The sequence below is a fragment of the Ostrinia furnacalis genome, unplaced genomic scaffold (assembly GCF_004193835.3).
Source record: "Ostrinia furnacalis isolate ACB-3 unplaced genomic scaffold, ASM419383v2 OfSCF5082, whole genome shotgun sequence".
In the NCBI taxonomy this organism is placed as follows: domain Eukaryota; kingdom Metazoa; phylum Arthropoda; class Insecta; order Lepidoptera; family Crambidae; genus Ostrinia; species Ostrinia furnacalis.
Window position 1 is genome coordinate 191,473 of NW_021135321.1, and position 15,179 is coordinate 206,651.

General features: G+C 36.1%; 1 protein-coding gene across 1 annotated transcript; it reads left to right on the plus strand.

Annotated features, from left to right (window-relative positions):
* Positions 1-380: 380 nt before the first annotated feature.
* On the plus strand, positions 381-10,404 carry LOC114360572 (pickpocket protein 28-like). Its single transcript, XM_028315311.1, has 12 exons — positions 381-394; positions 699-863; positions 1,117-1,246; positions 1,586-1,725; positions 2,071-2,179; positions 7,899-8,050; positions 8,152-8,260; positions 8,501-8,593; positions 8,811-8,950; positions 9,524-9,654; positions 9,938-10,000; positions 10,385-10,404. Exons 1-12 carry the CDS (start codon positions 381-383, stop codon positions 10,402-10,404), a joined length of 1,266 nt encoding a protein of 421 aa, XP_028171112.1.
* Positions 10,405-15,179: the final 4,775 nt, after the last annotated feature.

Genomic DNA, 15,179 nt, shown 5'->3' on the forward strand with positions numbered 1-15,179 from the left:
CTAGGTTTCTTTTTAATTTAAAAAAAATCATCCTAAAATTAGAGTACTACTAATTAGAAGAACTTTATCGCAGAATTCTATCATACTTGCGCCTACACCATCTTTACCTACAAAAGATAACGAAGTCTGTACGCACATCCGTAATAAAAATGGTAATAAAATGGACATTGAACTTGCATGTTGTCACACACTATAATTAAACCCATTACTTACCGAATAATAATTAAATGTCACAATAATGGATGTCACCGTTTAATTTCTCAAAAGCATTTACGCGGTATTAGTGACCTTACAATTATTACAAAAAAATTAAGTGGTTAGGTGACAAGTTTTCATTCATACAGTGAAAGTGAAAGAGTGTGGTGGTATTCCGAATCCACATGTCAACTATGCAGTAAGTGAAAAGTTATAATATTGAATATAATAAGGTTCCGTTGAAAAAAAAAAGGAAATTAGAGTCAAAATTAGTCTGGCAGATTATTTTTGTGGTTGTGGTGTATGTTGGTTCAAAAAATTGTTTGCTTTGTTTTTACCTAATGATGCCCACTGCTGGACAAAGGCCTCCACCATGGATCTCCACAACGATCGGTCTTACGTTGTCCGTATCCAGGTGCTTCCCGTGACTTTCACCAAAAATGATGGTTTACTTAATTGAATTTCGTGGACTATTTAATCTGAGGTGTTTTTCAATACTTCAGCGACGAAACCGAACATCCAACTGTCGCAAAAGTTTGCGATTACATAAAAGAAAGGAGAAAACGCCGCAAGAGACTCCTGAAAGAGCTGTTCCTGGATTTCGCGAAGAACACAACGCTTCATGGACTGAGATACACTACTGAGAAAGGTCTACAGGTTATTGAAAAGTAAGGATAAAGTTTTGCATTTTCTTGACTTGATAACGTTTCGTCAACTTTCAGCAATTTATTTTAACACTCCTATGATTGATTTCTATGACTCCTATGATTGACTTTTATGACTTTTCGATTTGCTTTTAGCTTTTTTCATTTATTGTTATACCCATTACCCACTTTTCTTCCCTTACGAACTTGATTCTATGATCTACTGACTCGATTACATCAAATCCTTCTGAATCATCAAGGTTGTCTGATTCATCAGGGTGTTCTGGCTCATCACGTTCCACGCCAGCGTGTGCATATCCTTCTACTTCATATACGAGGCCTGGTGGAAGTGGAGCACCAGTCCCGTCATTGTCAGCTTTAACCAGAAGTTCATCTCAGTAGATGAGGTTAGAGATTTTTCTTAATCGTGGGAATTTAAGGCTCCTTAGTGAGCTCCTTCAATATGTCTTGTATCTTAGAGTAGGCGCACACCGTTGATTTTTCGTCGGTCGATAGTTTAGTCGGGCAGTTGATCAGTATGGGCAATGGGCATGTATCGGAGTGGGCACACTACGCCGATTCGATTTGGCCGATTCTTCATACAAAATAAAATCGGGCCCAACTATCGGCCAACTAAAAATCAACGGTGTGCGCCTACTCTTAAAGTATGTTTATACGAGTATTATGACACTTGTTAATATTTAAAATCGAATGGTTTCTGAAGTATTTTGTCTGCGGTTTTCCAGATACCTTTCCCTTCGGTGACAGTATGTCCCGAAATGAAATTCAAGCAATCTGTGTTTAACTACACCCAGTTTATGGAGGGACACTATCTTTGTGAACATGGACGTCTCAAAAATGAGCATTGTAATCTATTAACTTCAAGGTATGCTACACAAAAATACTTTAAACATTGATATTAACTTTTATATGAAATCGTACAATCAATATCGTAGACAGAATAGTGCCAGAGTAAATACAAATGAGTAAGTTATCTTCATAGAAACGCAACGAGGGCGGGTTGTATGTGAGCGCGCCAATACGTATGCGGCGCGCACGCACACACTGACAAAATTTAACGTGGATTATCGGAGAGCCAGTCGTGGTTGCGCCGAAATTTGGCGTGCTCACATAAAAACCGTGCTCGGTGCGTTTCTATGAAGATAGCCTACTCATTTGTATTTACTCTGATAGTGCCTTCATAATCAGCTCATCAATTTATTGCTTACAGAAAAGATAAATTGGCAAACGCAAATGCATTGGGCTTGATTTGTGATACGAAGAGGAGCTTTGGAGTGGCAAAAAACCTTGATCATTTTGCTGTGAAACGTTTGCACGCAGTAAGTACTTCCACACTAGCATCATTATCATCATCACCATTAGGCCTTAACTGGAGAAACCCGGTCCTCTGTAATTCACTCCCAACTTACTCTCGCAACACTGGACAGGGGCACTTCTTCGAAATCGCATTCTTCGGCTGATTCATATGGACAAATTTCAAATTCAATTTTAGGTTTGTAACATAGACTCATATGAAAATAGGTACACCCAATAACATATATTTGGATAAGGGACTCGTTTTTGTAAAGTAGTTTTCAAGATATCGCCGTTCAAATATTTCGTGCCCATATGAATCAGAATTTGTTACATATTAATCAAAAATAGAAATAAAATTTATAATCTTTATGTACAATTGGCTCTAAATTAAGAAAATAATCATATTATAACAAAAAAAATGGTCTGTCGTTATGAAAAAATGCAACGATTCCACAATAATTCGTGAAAAATCATTTTTTTGAAACTTTACTATACATCCATAATATTTTGTCATCATCATAATCATTTCAACTGAACATAAGCCTCTCCCAAAGATTTCCATAATGACCGGTTGGTAGCGGCCTGCATCCTGCGCCTTCCTGTGGGAGGACGTTCTACACTGAGCTTTCCGGCACGTGGCTTCCACTCCAGAAACGTGCTATCCCATCGGCCATCATTTCTGTATACTATGTGTCCTGCCCATTATCACTTCAGCTTGCTAAAACATTGGACTATGCCACCATGCGACTTTTTAGATCGTTTACGGATCTTTTCATTTCAGATTCGATTGCATAAAAAAAAACAAGCATAGTCCACTCTATGGAGTAGTACACTATGCAACTTTGTGGTTCGTAAGCCTACAGTGAGAGGCCGCTTTTCAGTACAATTTGTCATCACTGATAACACACACTGGATGTAGACTTTCATCTTATGGCACTAAGGTATTTTAGATGACTCTACCGAGCTTTATCACTTATCCAAGCTATTGTTGTTAAGACGTCCACCTACAAGGTGAAGAAGGTGAGATGAGCTTATAGAAGTTGTGGCAATGGCAATCAGTTAATCTCGAAATCTTTGGAGGCCTATGCTCAGCAGTATATTATTATGTGCTATGGATGCCATAAGTGTAGCTGAAATAATAATAAAAATAAATAAATCGTTGGGCAATTTCATACAGCGCCATTTAGCCACAAAATAAGCAACAAATATGCTTGTGTTATGGTTGCTAGCTAAACGGATATACTACGTATTTACTGTTTAAACACATAAATTATTCTTAGCATAAAAATGATAATGTATTTTTTTATTCATAAAAAGACCGCAATCGCACCTGGTCTTAAGTGAGATGCAGTCTGGGATGTCATTCTTAGCTAAAAAAACCCTTTTTTGGTGCTTGATAGACCAAAAACTAATTTATTTTATGATTCATATAGGGCCCTGACCATATAAATCACGCACAGATAAATCAGTTTTTTGCCTAAAATCGAGCAAAACTCGTCATACATACAGACTACAGGGTTGTCATTTTTCTACATGAATCTATAACCCAAAAGCATCACAAGAAAGACAGATTAGATTTTTAATGTAATAATGTAATTTTATAAAGTAGGCATTGTAATCAGCATGCCACCTGAACCAAGCACAGATGAATCAAGTATTTGCCTTCGTCACACCGGGTTCTAAGCCAACCAGCTCCACGTCTGCCTTCTAGCTCATCCGTTGCAAGATGGGCTTGCCTCCACGCCAGAAACCAGACTCTTATGATTAAAACCTGACCAGTTATGGTCAAGAACAGCTCACGCCATATGAATCAGTATTTTACGCCGGACACTGCTTATTTATTTTTTTGCGAACACACTAACTTAATTAAAATTATGACACATTTTTTTCGTAGAAGGACAATTATTAGCTTTCGAAATAATTTTAATTTATATTGATATATCAAAAGCAAAATGCTACATCAACCATTTTGTTCCGGAAAATGGCTAACGGACACACCATATGAATCAGAGAATCACACTTCAAATATTTTTATTTTGTAAAAAGACAGCAATTATTTCAAAAATGTAATTTGCGCCAGATAGGGGTAAAGCTAAGCTATACTAAAAAAAATATTGCATCCCATTTTGTTAGTTGGTTACAGAACTATACCCACAGACATCGAAAATTTTGCCTCTGGAGAAATACCCACAGACAGATTATGGAGCCGCAGTAATACTAGCTCATCTCATATTGAATTATTGTAGGTACTCTGTATTTCTGGAGGTAAACGTACAATCTCATAAAGGTAGCAGGAAGGCGCTGGATGCAGGCAGCTAAGAAATCATTGGGGAGGCCTATGTTCAACAGTGGACGTCCTGTGGCTGAAATGATGATGATGATGATGACTCTGTATTTGGGTCAATTTCCCAAACACATTTTTTGAGCGGCGTAGCTGAAAATCATATGTTTTTTATGACATAGAACTTTGATTTTTTTTTACACGAAAATATACAGAGGTTCCATTTTGAGGACAACATTATTAATGAGTATTTTCTTTTACAAATTCGACAAAAAATAATTGAACTAAGCGTTTCTAATTTTGGTGCAGTGTCCACATCCTTAATTTCTTACAATATGTATTTTTTTAGCTGAAGATCAAAACAGAACTTAGGGAAAAAGTATATTTTTGGATTATACAATCTATCTATTATCTAAGATTACCAAATTAAGCAAGTTTCCCAAATAACTGTGATTAAGTCACGTCCTTAAGTTTTGTCCGCGAAAAATTTATGATTTTGGTGTCAATAATGAAATAGCTCGTCAGTTTCTTTAAAGATCAAACAGGATTTAAACACTCCCATCATTCGTTAGGTTTAGTACCGCCCCCGCGAGCAGTGACGGCAGAAAAAAAAAATAAACCTTGGGGTAGTATTTCTTGGGGTTTCGTACTGAACTAGAAGACGGACGGTAGACATAGTTGAAGTGACTAAAGTTATAATTAATTAATTAACAAGAAACCGCATTACAATTAGAATATGTATTTGAAAAGACCTTGGATCTGCTGTGACGTCAAATGTAGTTTTTTCAATATAACATAATTATTACTTCTATCACCTTTCAACAAAATAGTTAATATGCAAATGTCCCGTTTGGAGGTGAAGAAATGCTAAATCTATTAAATTGTGGTAACACTTTTGAGCTATTATCATTTCTTGAAACTTTTTTTAGTATTATCCACTAAATTGAAAAATATTCGTAAGGTTCGTAGGTATCCAAGGATGTCAACGATGCCTTAGTAAGCTTCCACTGTACCGAACACTGGCTTCAAAATTATTTTTGAGTCTGGTGCATAAAGTGTTATTCCATATTAATTTATTCACATAGGATTTATTCCATTCTAGAAATCCTCTACAGGTGTGGTTGACGCTCAACAAATGCTAGTGTGGGGGACTCTAAAGGCATGTGCAGACGAGGGAATTGTGTCTGCAGAAGACAAAAAATCCAACGAGAACTTTCCACGGACTCAACGCACATGGCGTGCGATCATCATCATCATCATCATCATCAATAAAGGCGTCCCCCAATGATTTCCAGATTGATTGGTTGGTAGTGGCCTATTTTCAGCGCCTTCAGGTTCCTACGATATGAGCTCATCTCTAACGCCCGTATTCACAAACGATGCTTGCTTAAGTGAAGCAGCAAATCGAACGCACAGTGTTGAATAGCGCTCTGTGATTGGTTCGCGTGTCACCCTGTGCGTCCACGCGCACTGTGAGACCTCATAGTAATGTTGTCAAAACGGGCGTGAGTCCTTTGTCTGCGCAGACCTTAACACAACATAGGTCATCAACATCCACAACAATTACACGTAACGTATCGTATATCGATTCGCATTAGACATTCACCCTGTATTGGCCATGAATTTTGTATGGGGGACTGTCACAGTGTAAACAGGTACAGAATTCCCTTAAATGTTGCTTGAAAGGCAGGTAAATCTTGTCAGATTTAAACAAATATCAAGTGTCAAGGTCTTTGGAGAAGAGAGCCAAGAATCTTTATTTATATTCTGGAGATTGGTAGTTAAAGCAGTGTTGTAGTTGTAGTCAAGTTTGGCTGGTGGTAGTACCTGTCTCATCTAACTCTGTCGCCATAACGACGATAACTACCAGCATTGTTGTGTTTTGGCAGTTGAAGGTAAGGTAGCCAGTTCCCCTGTGATTGAGGATTTTTTTTTTCTATTTATTTGGCACAAAAACAGTCATTACAAATATCACTTCTAAACAAAAATAGTAACTAAGAAAAAAGACAACGAGTGCCCAAAAGTAACAATTAAATGAACAGATACAAGACAATAATATTTCTAAAGTTTAAGTACATCCATGATAGGTTTATAAGTTTACAATGGTATTTAAACTAAAGGTGTGCAAGTGCATATCGGCCATTCTCACGATTAGGCGTTCTCAGCCTAATTACCATATTATTTTTGAAATTTGGCTTAATTGACTTAAACGTATTTAAATATAAAACACATGAAAAGTACGAATTTAACAATCGTAAAGGCGTCAATTTATTCAAAGCGGTTTTCGCGTAAATGAGATCCAAAAATTTTATGGTCACGGTAATTAGATAAGGCTAATACTTAATCTAACGGTAATTAGAAAATATATGTAAAATAGCATAAAAAACAACATCATGCATTGATAAATTTGTACACAAATAATAGCGTCATATAAAAAGCTGTAGGTACTCTTAATAGCCCTTTGCAAAAAGAAGAACACTAAGGACAATGACCAAAAGTGGTCCAAATGTCCACCACCAATGAGACCTACACTGGCTTATAGTCCATTAAATAGAGATTAACTTTCAGTATGGGACGAAAAAAAAATAAGCTGTCAGTAAAAAGTTATGACCGTTTAAAAATTGTAGTAGTTTAAGCGCTAATCTCAAGAACTGCTGGTCCGATTTGAAAAATTCTTTTTGTTATGGATAGCCCATTTATCAAGGATGATTTTAGGATAAATAACATCATCCTACAGCCAATAGGGGCGGAGCAGTAAAGACAAATGTTGTAAAAATGGGAAATATTATTCAAACTATTTTCACGCGTACAAAGTTGTAGTTGCACATTATTATTTAATAAAATTCATCTATAACCCAGCGCCACATGCGACATGACATAACATGCGTAGATAAGTTCAAAATGTGCAATGGATATAATGATAAATTAAGAACATTTTTCGGACGAAAAGGTAAAAAACAGACTTTTCATTCAGTCATAACTTTTTACTGACAGCATATTTTCGATTGCGGTTTGGTTATAATGAATCAGTATTTAGTAGACTATTTTACTACATAGGTCTCGTTAGTGGTGGACATTTGGACCACACTCCATACATTTTTGGTCATTGTCCTTTCTATTATTTATTGTATCATTATATTTTCNCATGGATCTCTCCACGACCTCCACCACCTTATGTTAAACTAGCTTTCCGCCCGCGGCTTCGCCCGCGTGGAATTTTGTCTGTCACAGAAAAACTTTATCGCGCGCGTCCCTGTTTCAAAAACCGGGATAAAAACTATCCTATGTTCTTTCCCGAGACTCAAACTATCTCTATGCCAAATTTCATCAAAATCGGTTGCGAGATTTAAGCGGGAAAGCGTAACAGACAGACAGACAGACAGAGTTACTTTCGCATTTATAATATTAGTTGGGATGACAGTGATTTTATAGATTTATGTCGTTTATTTGTTATGTTTCAGTTATCAGTCAATTACACAGACATATTACGATCGTGGACTTGGTTAGGAACTAAAAGCAACGGAGATGAGAGGGTCAAAAGAGTATTAACCAAAGAAGGAGTCTGCTACAACTTTAATGGACTGGCTGCTCATGAAATATTAAGAGTGGAAAAGTATGTCACCATTATAAAAGACGATTTTTTTACTTATAAGATTGATATACCAAATTGTGTTTTTACAAATTATATTTTTATAAATGAAATCTACTTTTCAGCTTGCAACGCGAATATAATTACACCTTTCATACAGCCGAAACAAAGGATTGGTCCTTAACAAAAGGATATGCCAGTAAAAATAAGATGGCCTACCCATTCAGAGGGACAGTAAGTTTCGTTTTTAACTTACTATTGAAATTTTATCATAGTAACTGTTAGTAAGTAAGTACTTTTACCTAAAACGCAGTAATATAGTCCAGTCAAATTAGTCAAAATAATGTAAGATTCAAATGACATTAAGATTACAATGGAACTATATATGTACCTAGTTCCTTATAAAAAAATCTTTGAATTAAAGCTCTAAAACAAAACTATTGATAAATTTAAAGTGCCTTTATCGTATTCAAGGAAGGCAATGGAGCACCGACGCTGTCGATGGAATTGAACTTCTTCGAAAATGAAAGGGACACATCTTGCAATCGTCTGTACAGCGGCTACAACGTAAGTATCACAAAAATCATCTATACCGGGTGAAACTCACTTCCACCTTCCCCTTGATCATCACTTCTTATCAGCAAACTGCATGTCTGATGGACTTGGTATGAGATAGATGAGGCATATAAAAATTTTATGAGGTGACGTAATAGTGAAGCGTGATCACCTAAGTGACTTAACACTGAAATATTTAAGATTAAACCTAAATTTTTATTCATTTCAGATTTATCTTCACCACCCTGGCGACCTACCACAGGCCTTGACGTACCACTTTACAGCCAACCTAGACCAACTGACATCGTTAGCTGTTAAAGTCTCCATCAGAACCACAAGCAACAATTTAAAGTCGTATCCAGTAGAACTGTACGTGTAAAAAAAACGTTCTGTGCCTTACATTAAAACATAAAGCGGTACGGTATGCGATCTGACCGTGCGGGAACGAGCAAAGAACGCAAACCGCACCGCTGACCGATTGTCCTGTGTGACAAATTACAATGTTGTCCATACCTACATGATGCAGGCTAGGTTTACTATGTGACTGCAGACCGCATGGCATTTATTGTGGCAAATCCTTTATGCTTTAACCACGACTATGCTGATTGGATTGCACCACCTAACTTTTATTATTCTGTTTAATGGATTTAATGGTGCGTATTTGAAGCACACTGGTTTCGCCAATGTCGAGTGTTTAAAGAGACACAGTGGACAGTGGAATTTGAAGATTGCCCGATGATAATTTAATTATTTATTCCATTATTCATTGAGTTTTTTTTGTTAATAACACCATCTAAAACCCCCTAACTTTGACTGTAACTTTAACGATATCCGGTGTTTTTTGTATGGACTTTGACAGATTTTTGACGTTTGTTAAAGTTAAATTAAGATGGTGCAACCCAGCCTAAGTTTAATTTTTTTATAATATTACTTTAATTGCAGACGTCAGTGCTACTTTCCCGAAGATCGCTCCTTGAAGTTTTTCCGCGTGTACACCTACAACAACTGCAAACTGGAATGTCTCACCGACTATACTTACAGAAAATGCGGCTGCGTTGCGTTTTACATGCCATGTACGTAATTTACAAAAATGTTATGGTATGGTGGCAAATTTTTGGTAATAAAAATACAGTTTCTTGGAGAAACATTTTCTATCTAAGAAGGGCTGAGTTGCACCATCTAATTTTAAAAGTAACTATAACGATAACCGGTGTTTTTAATATGGAGTTAGAGAGACTTTTGATGTTAGTCAAAGTTAAAGTAAGATGGTGCAACCCAGCCTAACAGTATTAACGAATACTTTCCCTTCAGATTACAAAATTCCATCCTGTATAATATGCCTAGTTGTTTTTTTAGTCGACGACAGCAAGTTAATCTGCTCCGGCCGACTGATGGAAGAATGCGTTTCAGAAGCAGAAGGTAAAAATATGTTATCTATCAATATTTTTAATGTTACAAACAGAACGTGAGTGTTTTAGTTCTATTGATTTTTCATGGATTCTGTGGAGACAAGTAAGCAGGTTTCAAGACGCCATCGGATCCAAAGTGGGTTGTTCATAATGTTCATACTACAGTCCACTCGATGTTTTTATTTTGACGTTGACTTTGACTATTACTTTTTGTGTTTCAAAAGCACTAAAGTGGTCTAAAGTGTACAGTACTTTAGAACACAAAATAACACCAGATTTCTATACTAGAGTCCGATAAAAATAAAATAGATCGACCATACAGACCTCCACGGAATCCAACACTCTCTTTACCATTCCTTCATATTTACTCGTAATTGGTATTTGACTCCTGCAGGGCTAGAATGCGCGCCGTGATAAAACTTTATCGATGATTTTACACGACAAACGTATGTATGGTCTTATCGCGTAACATCGATAATAAAATAAAATAAAATAAATAAAATGGTGCGACAAAAGCTTATCGCGGCGCGCATCCTAGACCTACTGATTAAGTTTAATACAGGGTGTCTAATGAAATCAGCCAATTAGTATGGGGACATCAATATTTTTAAAAAAAATTCATATTATACGTTCTGTAGGAAAGTTGTTGCATATGAGCAGTAAAATTAATCCTTTTTGTTTGATCCATACTTAAACCGACACCCTGTATTTTCAGTGTCCTTTACAATGACGGCGACATGCGACTGCCTGCCGGCCTGCAACACGATACAGTACGACGCCATAGTCCACAAAGCCAAGTACCACTACGAAAGGGACGTCAACTTGACTTCCGAACAGTTTTCGATGCTGAACTCCTACCTTGGGACGGCAGGAAGTGAAACCGCTGTTAGGTAAACTCTTCAGTGGTTGACGTCGGTATTCACAAACATTACTATGAGGTCTCACAGTGCGCGCACAGGGTCACACACGTACCAATCACAGAGCTCTATTCAACGCTGTGCGTTCAAGTGTGCAAGTTAAGCAAGTATCGTTTGGGAATACGGGTGTTAGTTTGTTTGTTTACTTGAACGCGCTAATCTCCGAAACTACTGGTCTGATTAGATTTTTTTTGTGTTGGTTCACCTTTCAGTATACATATAAGTAAAGAAAAGTGTTGCAAATACGGGAAATAAAATTCAAACAATTTTCAATTTTCAACAAGTCGCGTGCACGACTAAAGCCTGGTCCGTGAGCACGTAGAATCCCGTCCAATGACCCCAAGCTACCCATCCCTATCGGTCGCGCGTAATTATGTTGCTGTCGCGCTCGCACACTCACTGCGGGCGCCCGTCGCACAGTCGCGACAGCAACATAATTACGCGCGAGCGATAGGGATGGGTCATGGGTTGCTTGGGGTCATTGGACGGGATTCTACGTGCTCACGGACCAGGCTTTAGTAGTGACATAAATCAATCCAGTATATTAAATCTATGTACACTGATGTTATAAAGGGTTTGTGTATTCTCTGTTACAGATACACTGTGGGAAAAGTTGACATTTACTTCAAAGAACCTATATTCATGCCCATCCATCTGTCCGAGTTGATAGGCCTAGCTGATTTCCTAGGCGCCTGCGGCGGTCTACTTGGATTATTCCTTGGCTTTTCTTTCTTGAGCTTTGTAGAAGTTTTCTACTTTTTGACGTTCAGGTAATACTTGAATTTATCTATACTTAATATTATAAATGCGAAAGTTTGGATGTCTGGATGTTTGTTACTCTTTCACGCAAAAACTACTGAACGGATTTTGATGGAACTTTACAGTATTATTGTTTATAACCCAGAATAACACATAGGCTATAATTAATGACGATCTGTGGCAAACTAAATTTCACGCGGGTGAAACCGCGGGCAAAAGCTAGTATATTCATAAATAAATGGAAAATTATGTAATATTCACATTTCGTATGGTCAATTATAACAAGGCAGGTATTTGACCACAATCGCACTTGGACACAAAAATATTTTTGTAACTAGTATTTTCGTTAAATTAATTGTAAATAATTTTATTTTAATTACAGGGTGTATTATACAATACAAAATGACAAGAAAAATGAAAAAGCAGAAATATCTATGAAAGCTATCAATGATAAAAAGTAAAAATGTCTTCTTGCGCGAAAAAAATATTTATAAATGTTACTTTTACTAAGTTTTTAAATTATTACAGTTTCATTGAAAAATTTAGCTTCCTGTCATTATCACAAAGAAAAGATCCTCAATGTTTGTATCACTTGTGATATTATTATATTATGTTTATTTAGCATAGGCGCAGACCACCGACTTTTTGTCGGCCGATAGTTGGGTCGGGCTGTTAATCAGTATGGACATTGTGAAAGTGCGCACACTATACCGATTTGGTATCGACCGATTCTTCATACAAATTGGAATCGGGCCCAACTATCGGCCAACTAAAAGTCGGTGGTCTGCGTCAAATGACTGTATTCAATTTCAAATACAATTCCAATTTATTGTAAATAATGTCAATAAAGTAATTGCAGGAAATAAAAGAATTTTGAGTCACAATTACTTATTTACGTAATAATATACTTGGGGGAGGCCTTTGTCCAGCAGTGGACGTCATTTGGCTGAAAAGAAGAAGAAGAATACTGCCCTGACACTAAAGAAGCACAAAAGTATAGCGCACTTCAAACTACAATAATGTAGTTTACTAGATCTTTATAATATTCCTTCTTTTTTAATAGTACCAACTACGTTATTCAGAAATCCCCGAAAATACGAATAAATAAGTAAAATTCCAGCCAGATTTGAAACACTTTATTTAATTTTTAAAATATTATAATAGCAGAAAATTAAGAAAAGCGTTTGCATATTAGCTACCATTAAAGAATACGAGTCCCTTCAATCTCTTATCTTCTTACAATTTCATGAACAAGTAAGACTTTAGTACTCTACAATAATATTAGTATACATGCTTATTGTTAATTGTGAAAAATCTAAACGTTAAAATATCGGTATCGTTTTAGCCAATGAGCTGCTGTCAGACTGACACGTAAGTAATGTCAATGTCACTGTAGAAACGTCAGAATAGTATAGGACGCTCGCGTATGTCTCCCTCCACGCTCTTTCAATATTAAAATGTGCAAGATAAGAGTCCAGTGTTTTATTTATGAGAATAGATCTAAGGACCTTTAATAGTATAAACATACTATTAAAGGGGTAAACACCCACTATATTTTATGGTTTGTGGTAAAATTATCGACTGAGATATAAAGGCTGTCCCAAAATTAACGAAACTGCCACCATTCATGCATTAAAGTGTTGACAACCATAAAAATAAAACAAACTGACAGCTTAGGGTTACTAAAAATGTAGCGGTACACGATGGAACAACCTGCCTTCGTCCGCAATTCGAAAAATTCATACAAAATATAGTCGAAATAGTGTTTTAACTTCGTGAATTGTGCAGAGATTAATTGAGAAATTCCAGGAGATAGGACCTGTTGGAGACGCCAAACACACTGTTCTTCCAAAAACAAGACGTTAAAATGTCAATATCGAAGCAGTGCGTGAGTATCGTTGACAATCCAGGAATCTCAAATCGGCGTCGTGGACAAGATGGTGTGATTTAACACCATTAGATTTCTTTTTATGGGGTTATTTAAAATCACATGTCTACTAGTAAACAAGCCCACAATCACACGTGCATGAAAAGGAGGAGATTCAACGTTGCGTCAACGAAATTCAGCCACATTTATGCAGAATGGTCATTAGGGTGGTCCTTATTTTTCGACTTTTGAATTCTCCCCGGGGCACTTTCTCATTCGATTATATACCTCTAAATATGAAATTAGCTTTTTTTGTTTTTTTTTTTGGTTAAGATTTAGAGGTCGCTACCAGCTGTCAAAATATTTACAAAAGCTTTGAAGATCTTAAATCATGGTTTCATAAATGTTTTATTTAAGTGTTTATATCACATTTTAGGTGCAAATGAACATCGCATAGATAGAATAGACAATCACTTCTTGTCCCCTTCTCCCTCAACCCCTCTTCTGTACCGACCATGGTACCGTCGTGTCGAGATACTCACAAGTAAACACTCATATCTTAAAAATAATTGATTCAAATAATGTACATTGTACATAATATCTTAGTTCATAGCAACAACAATAATTTTGTAATATTTTTATTTGGCTTTGGCTAAAAATAAATGAATCTAACAAATATAGGTTTTGTGTTTTTACTTAAAATTCAAACCTTGGTAGCGACCCCTAAATGTCTTTTAAAAATTAAAAAAAAAAATAATGAAAGACTTTCATATGGTATACAGGGTGTTTGGTGCATCGTGTGCCAAAATGATTTGGCAGATAGAATGGGTCATTTCCTATATTTTCAGCCCCCATAACACGTTCCATGCCAGGCGGCTACTTTTATATTATTTTTTTTAGTAATTTCACCAAAATACCCAAATCGCATCATTTAATTTCGATTTAAAAAAAAACTACTAGGCGTAGCTTCAAAGTAAATATTTTGTTTTGACGTGCATTGATGTAGGGTTGCATCAAATCTAAATTTACGGGCAAATATCATCTAGTTTTTTTTTAATTCAGCTTTGAAGTTTTCCGAAAAGTTAAAAATGGACCGATCATTTAAGTTTACATGGCTATAAAAAAATAAATAAAAGAGATAGCGATCTTCGGATTTTATCAAAACTTCTCTAGTCTATCCCATTTTGAACTAAATTTGTAATAATTAATAAACGATCAAAATAATTATTTTCGTCCTCAAATTCAAGAAATCCACATTGAAAAACGATAGGGAAAAGGTTTTTACATTGCATAAGATTAATATTTTTTACCTGTTAGGTGTTCTACGTGCTATTCACACAAAAAGGGCCTATAAACACAAATTTCGCAAATTAGTCCGAGTAGAGTCAATGCACTAATTTAAGGAATTTGTGAAGTTGTTGTTATTATTTAAACAAGATTAGTATACCATTTGAATGGGGATAGACTAGAGAAGTTTTGATAAAATCCGAAGATCGCTATCTCTTTTATTTATTTTTTTATAGCCATGTAAACTTAAATGTTCAGTCCATTTTTAACTTTTCGGAAAACTTCAAAGTTGAATTAAAAAAAACCTAGATGATATTTGCCAGTAAATTTAGATTTGATGCAACTCTACATCAATGCAC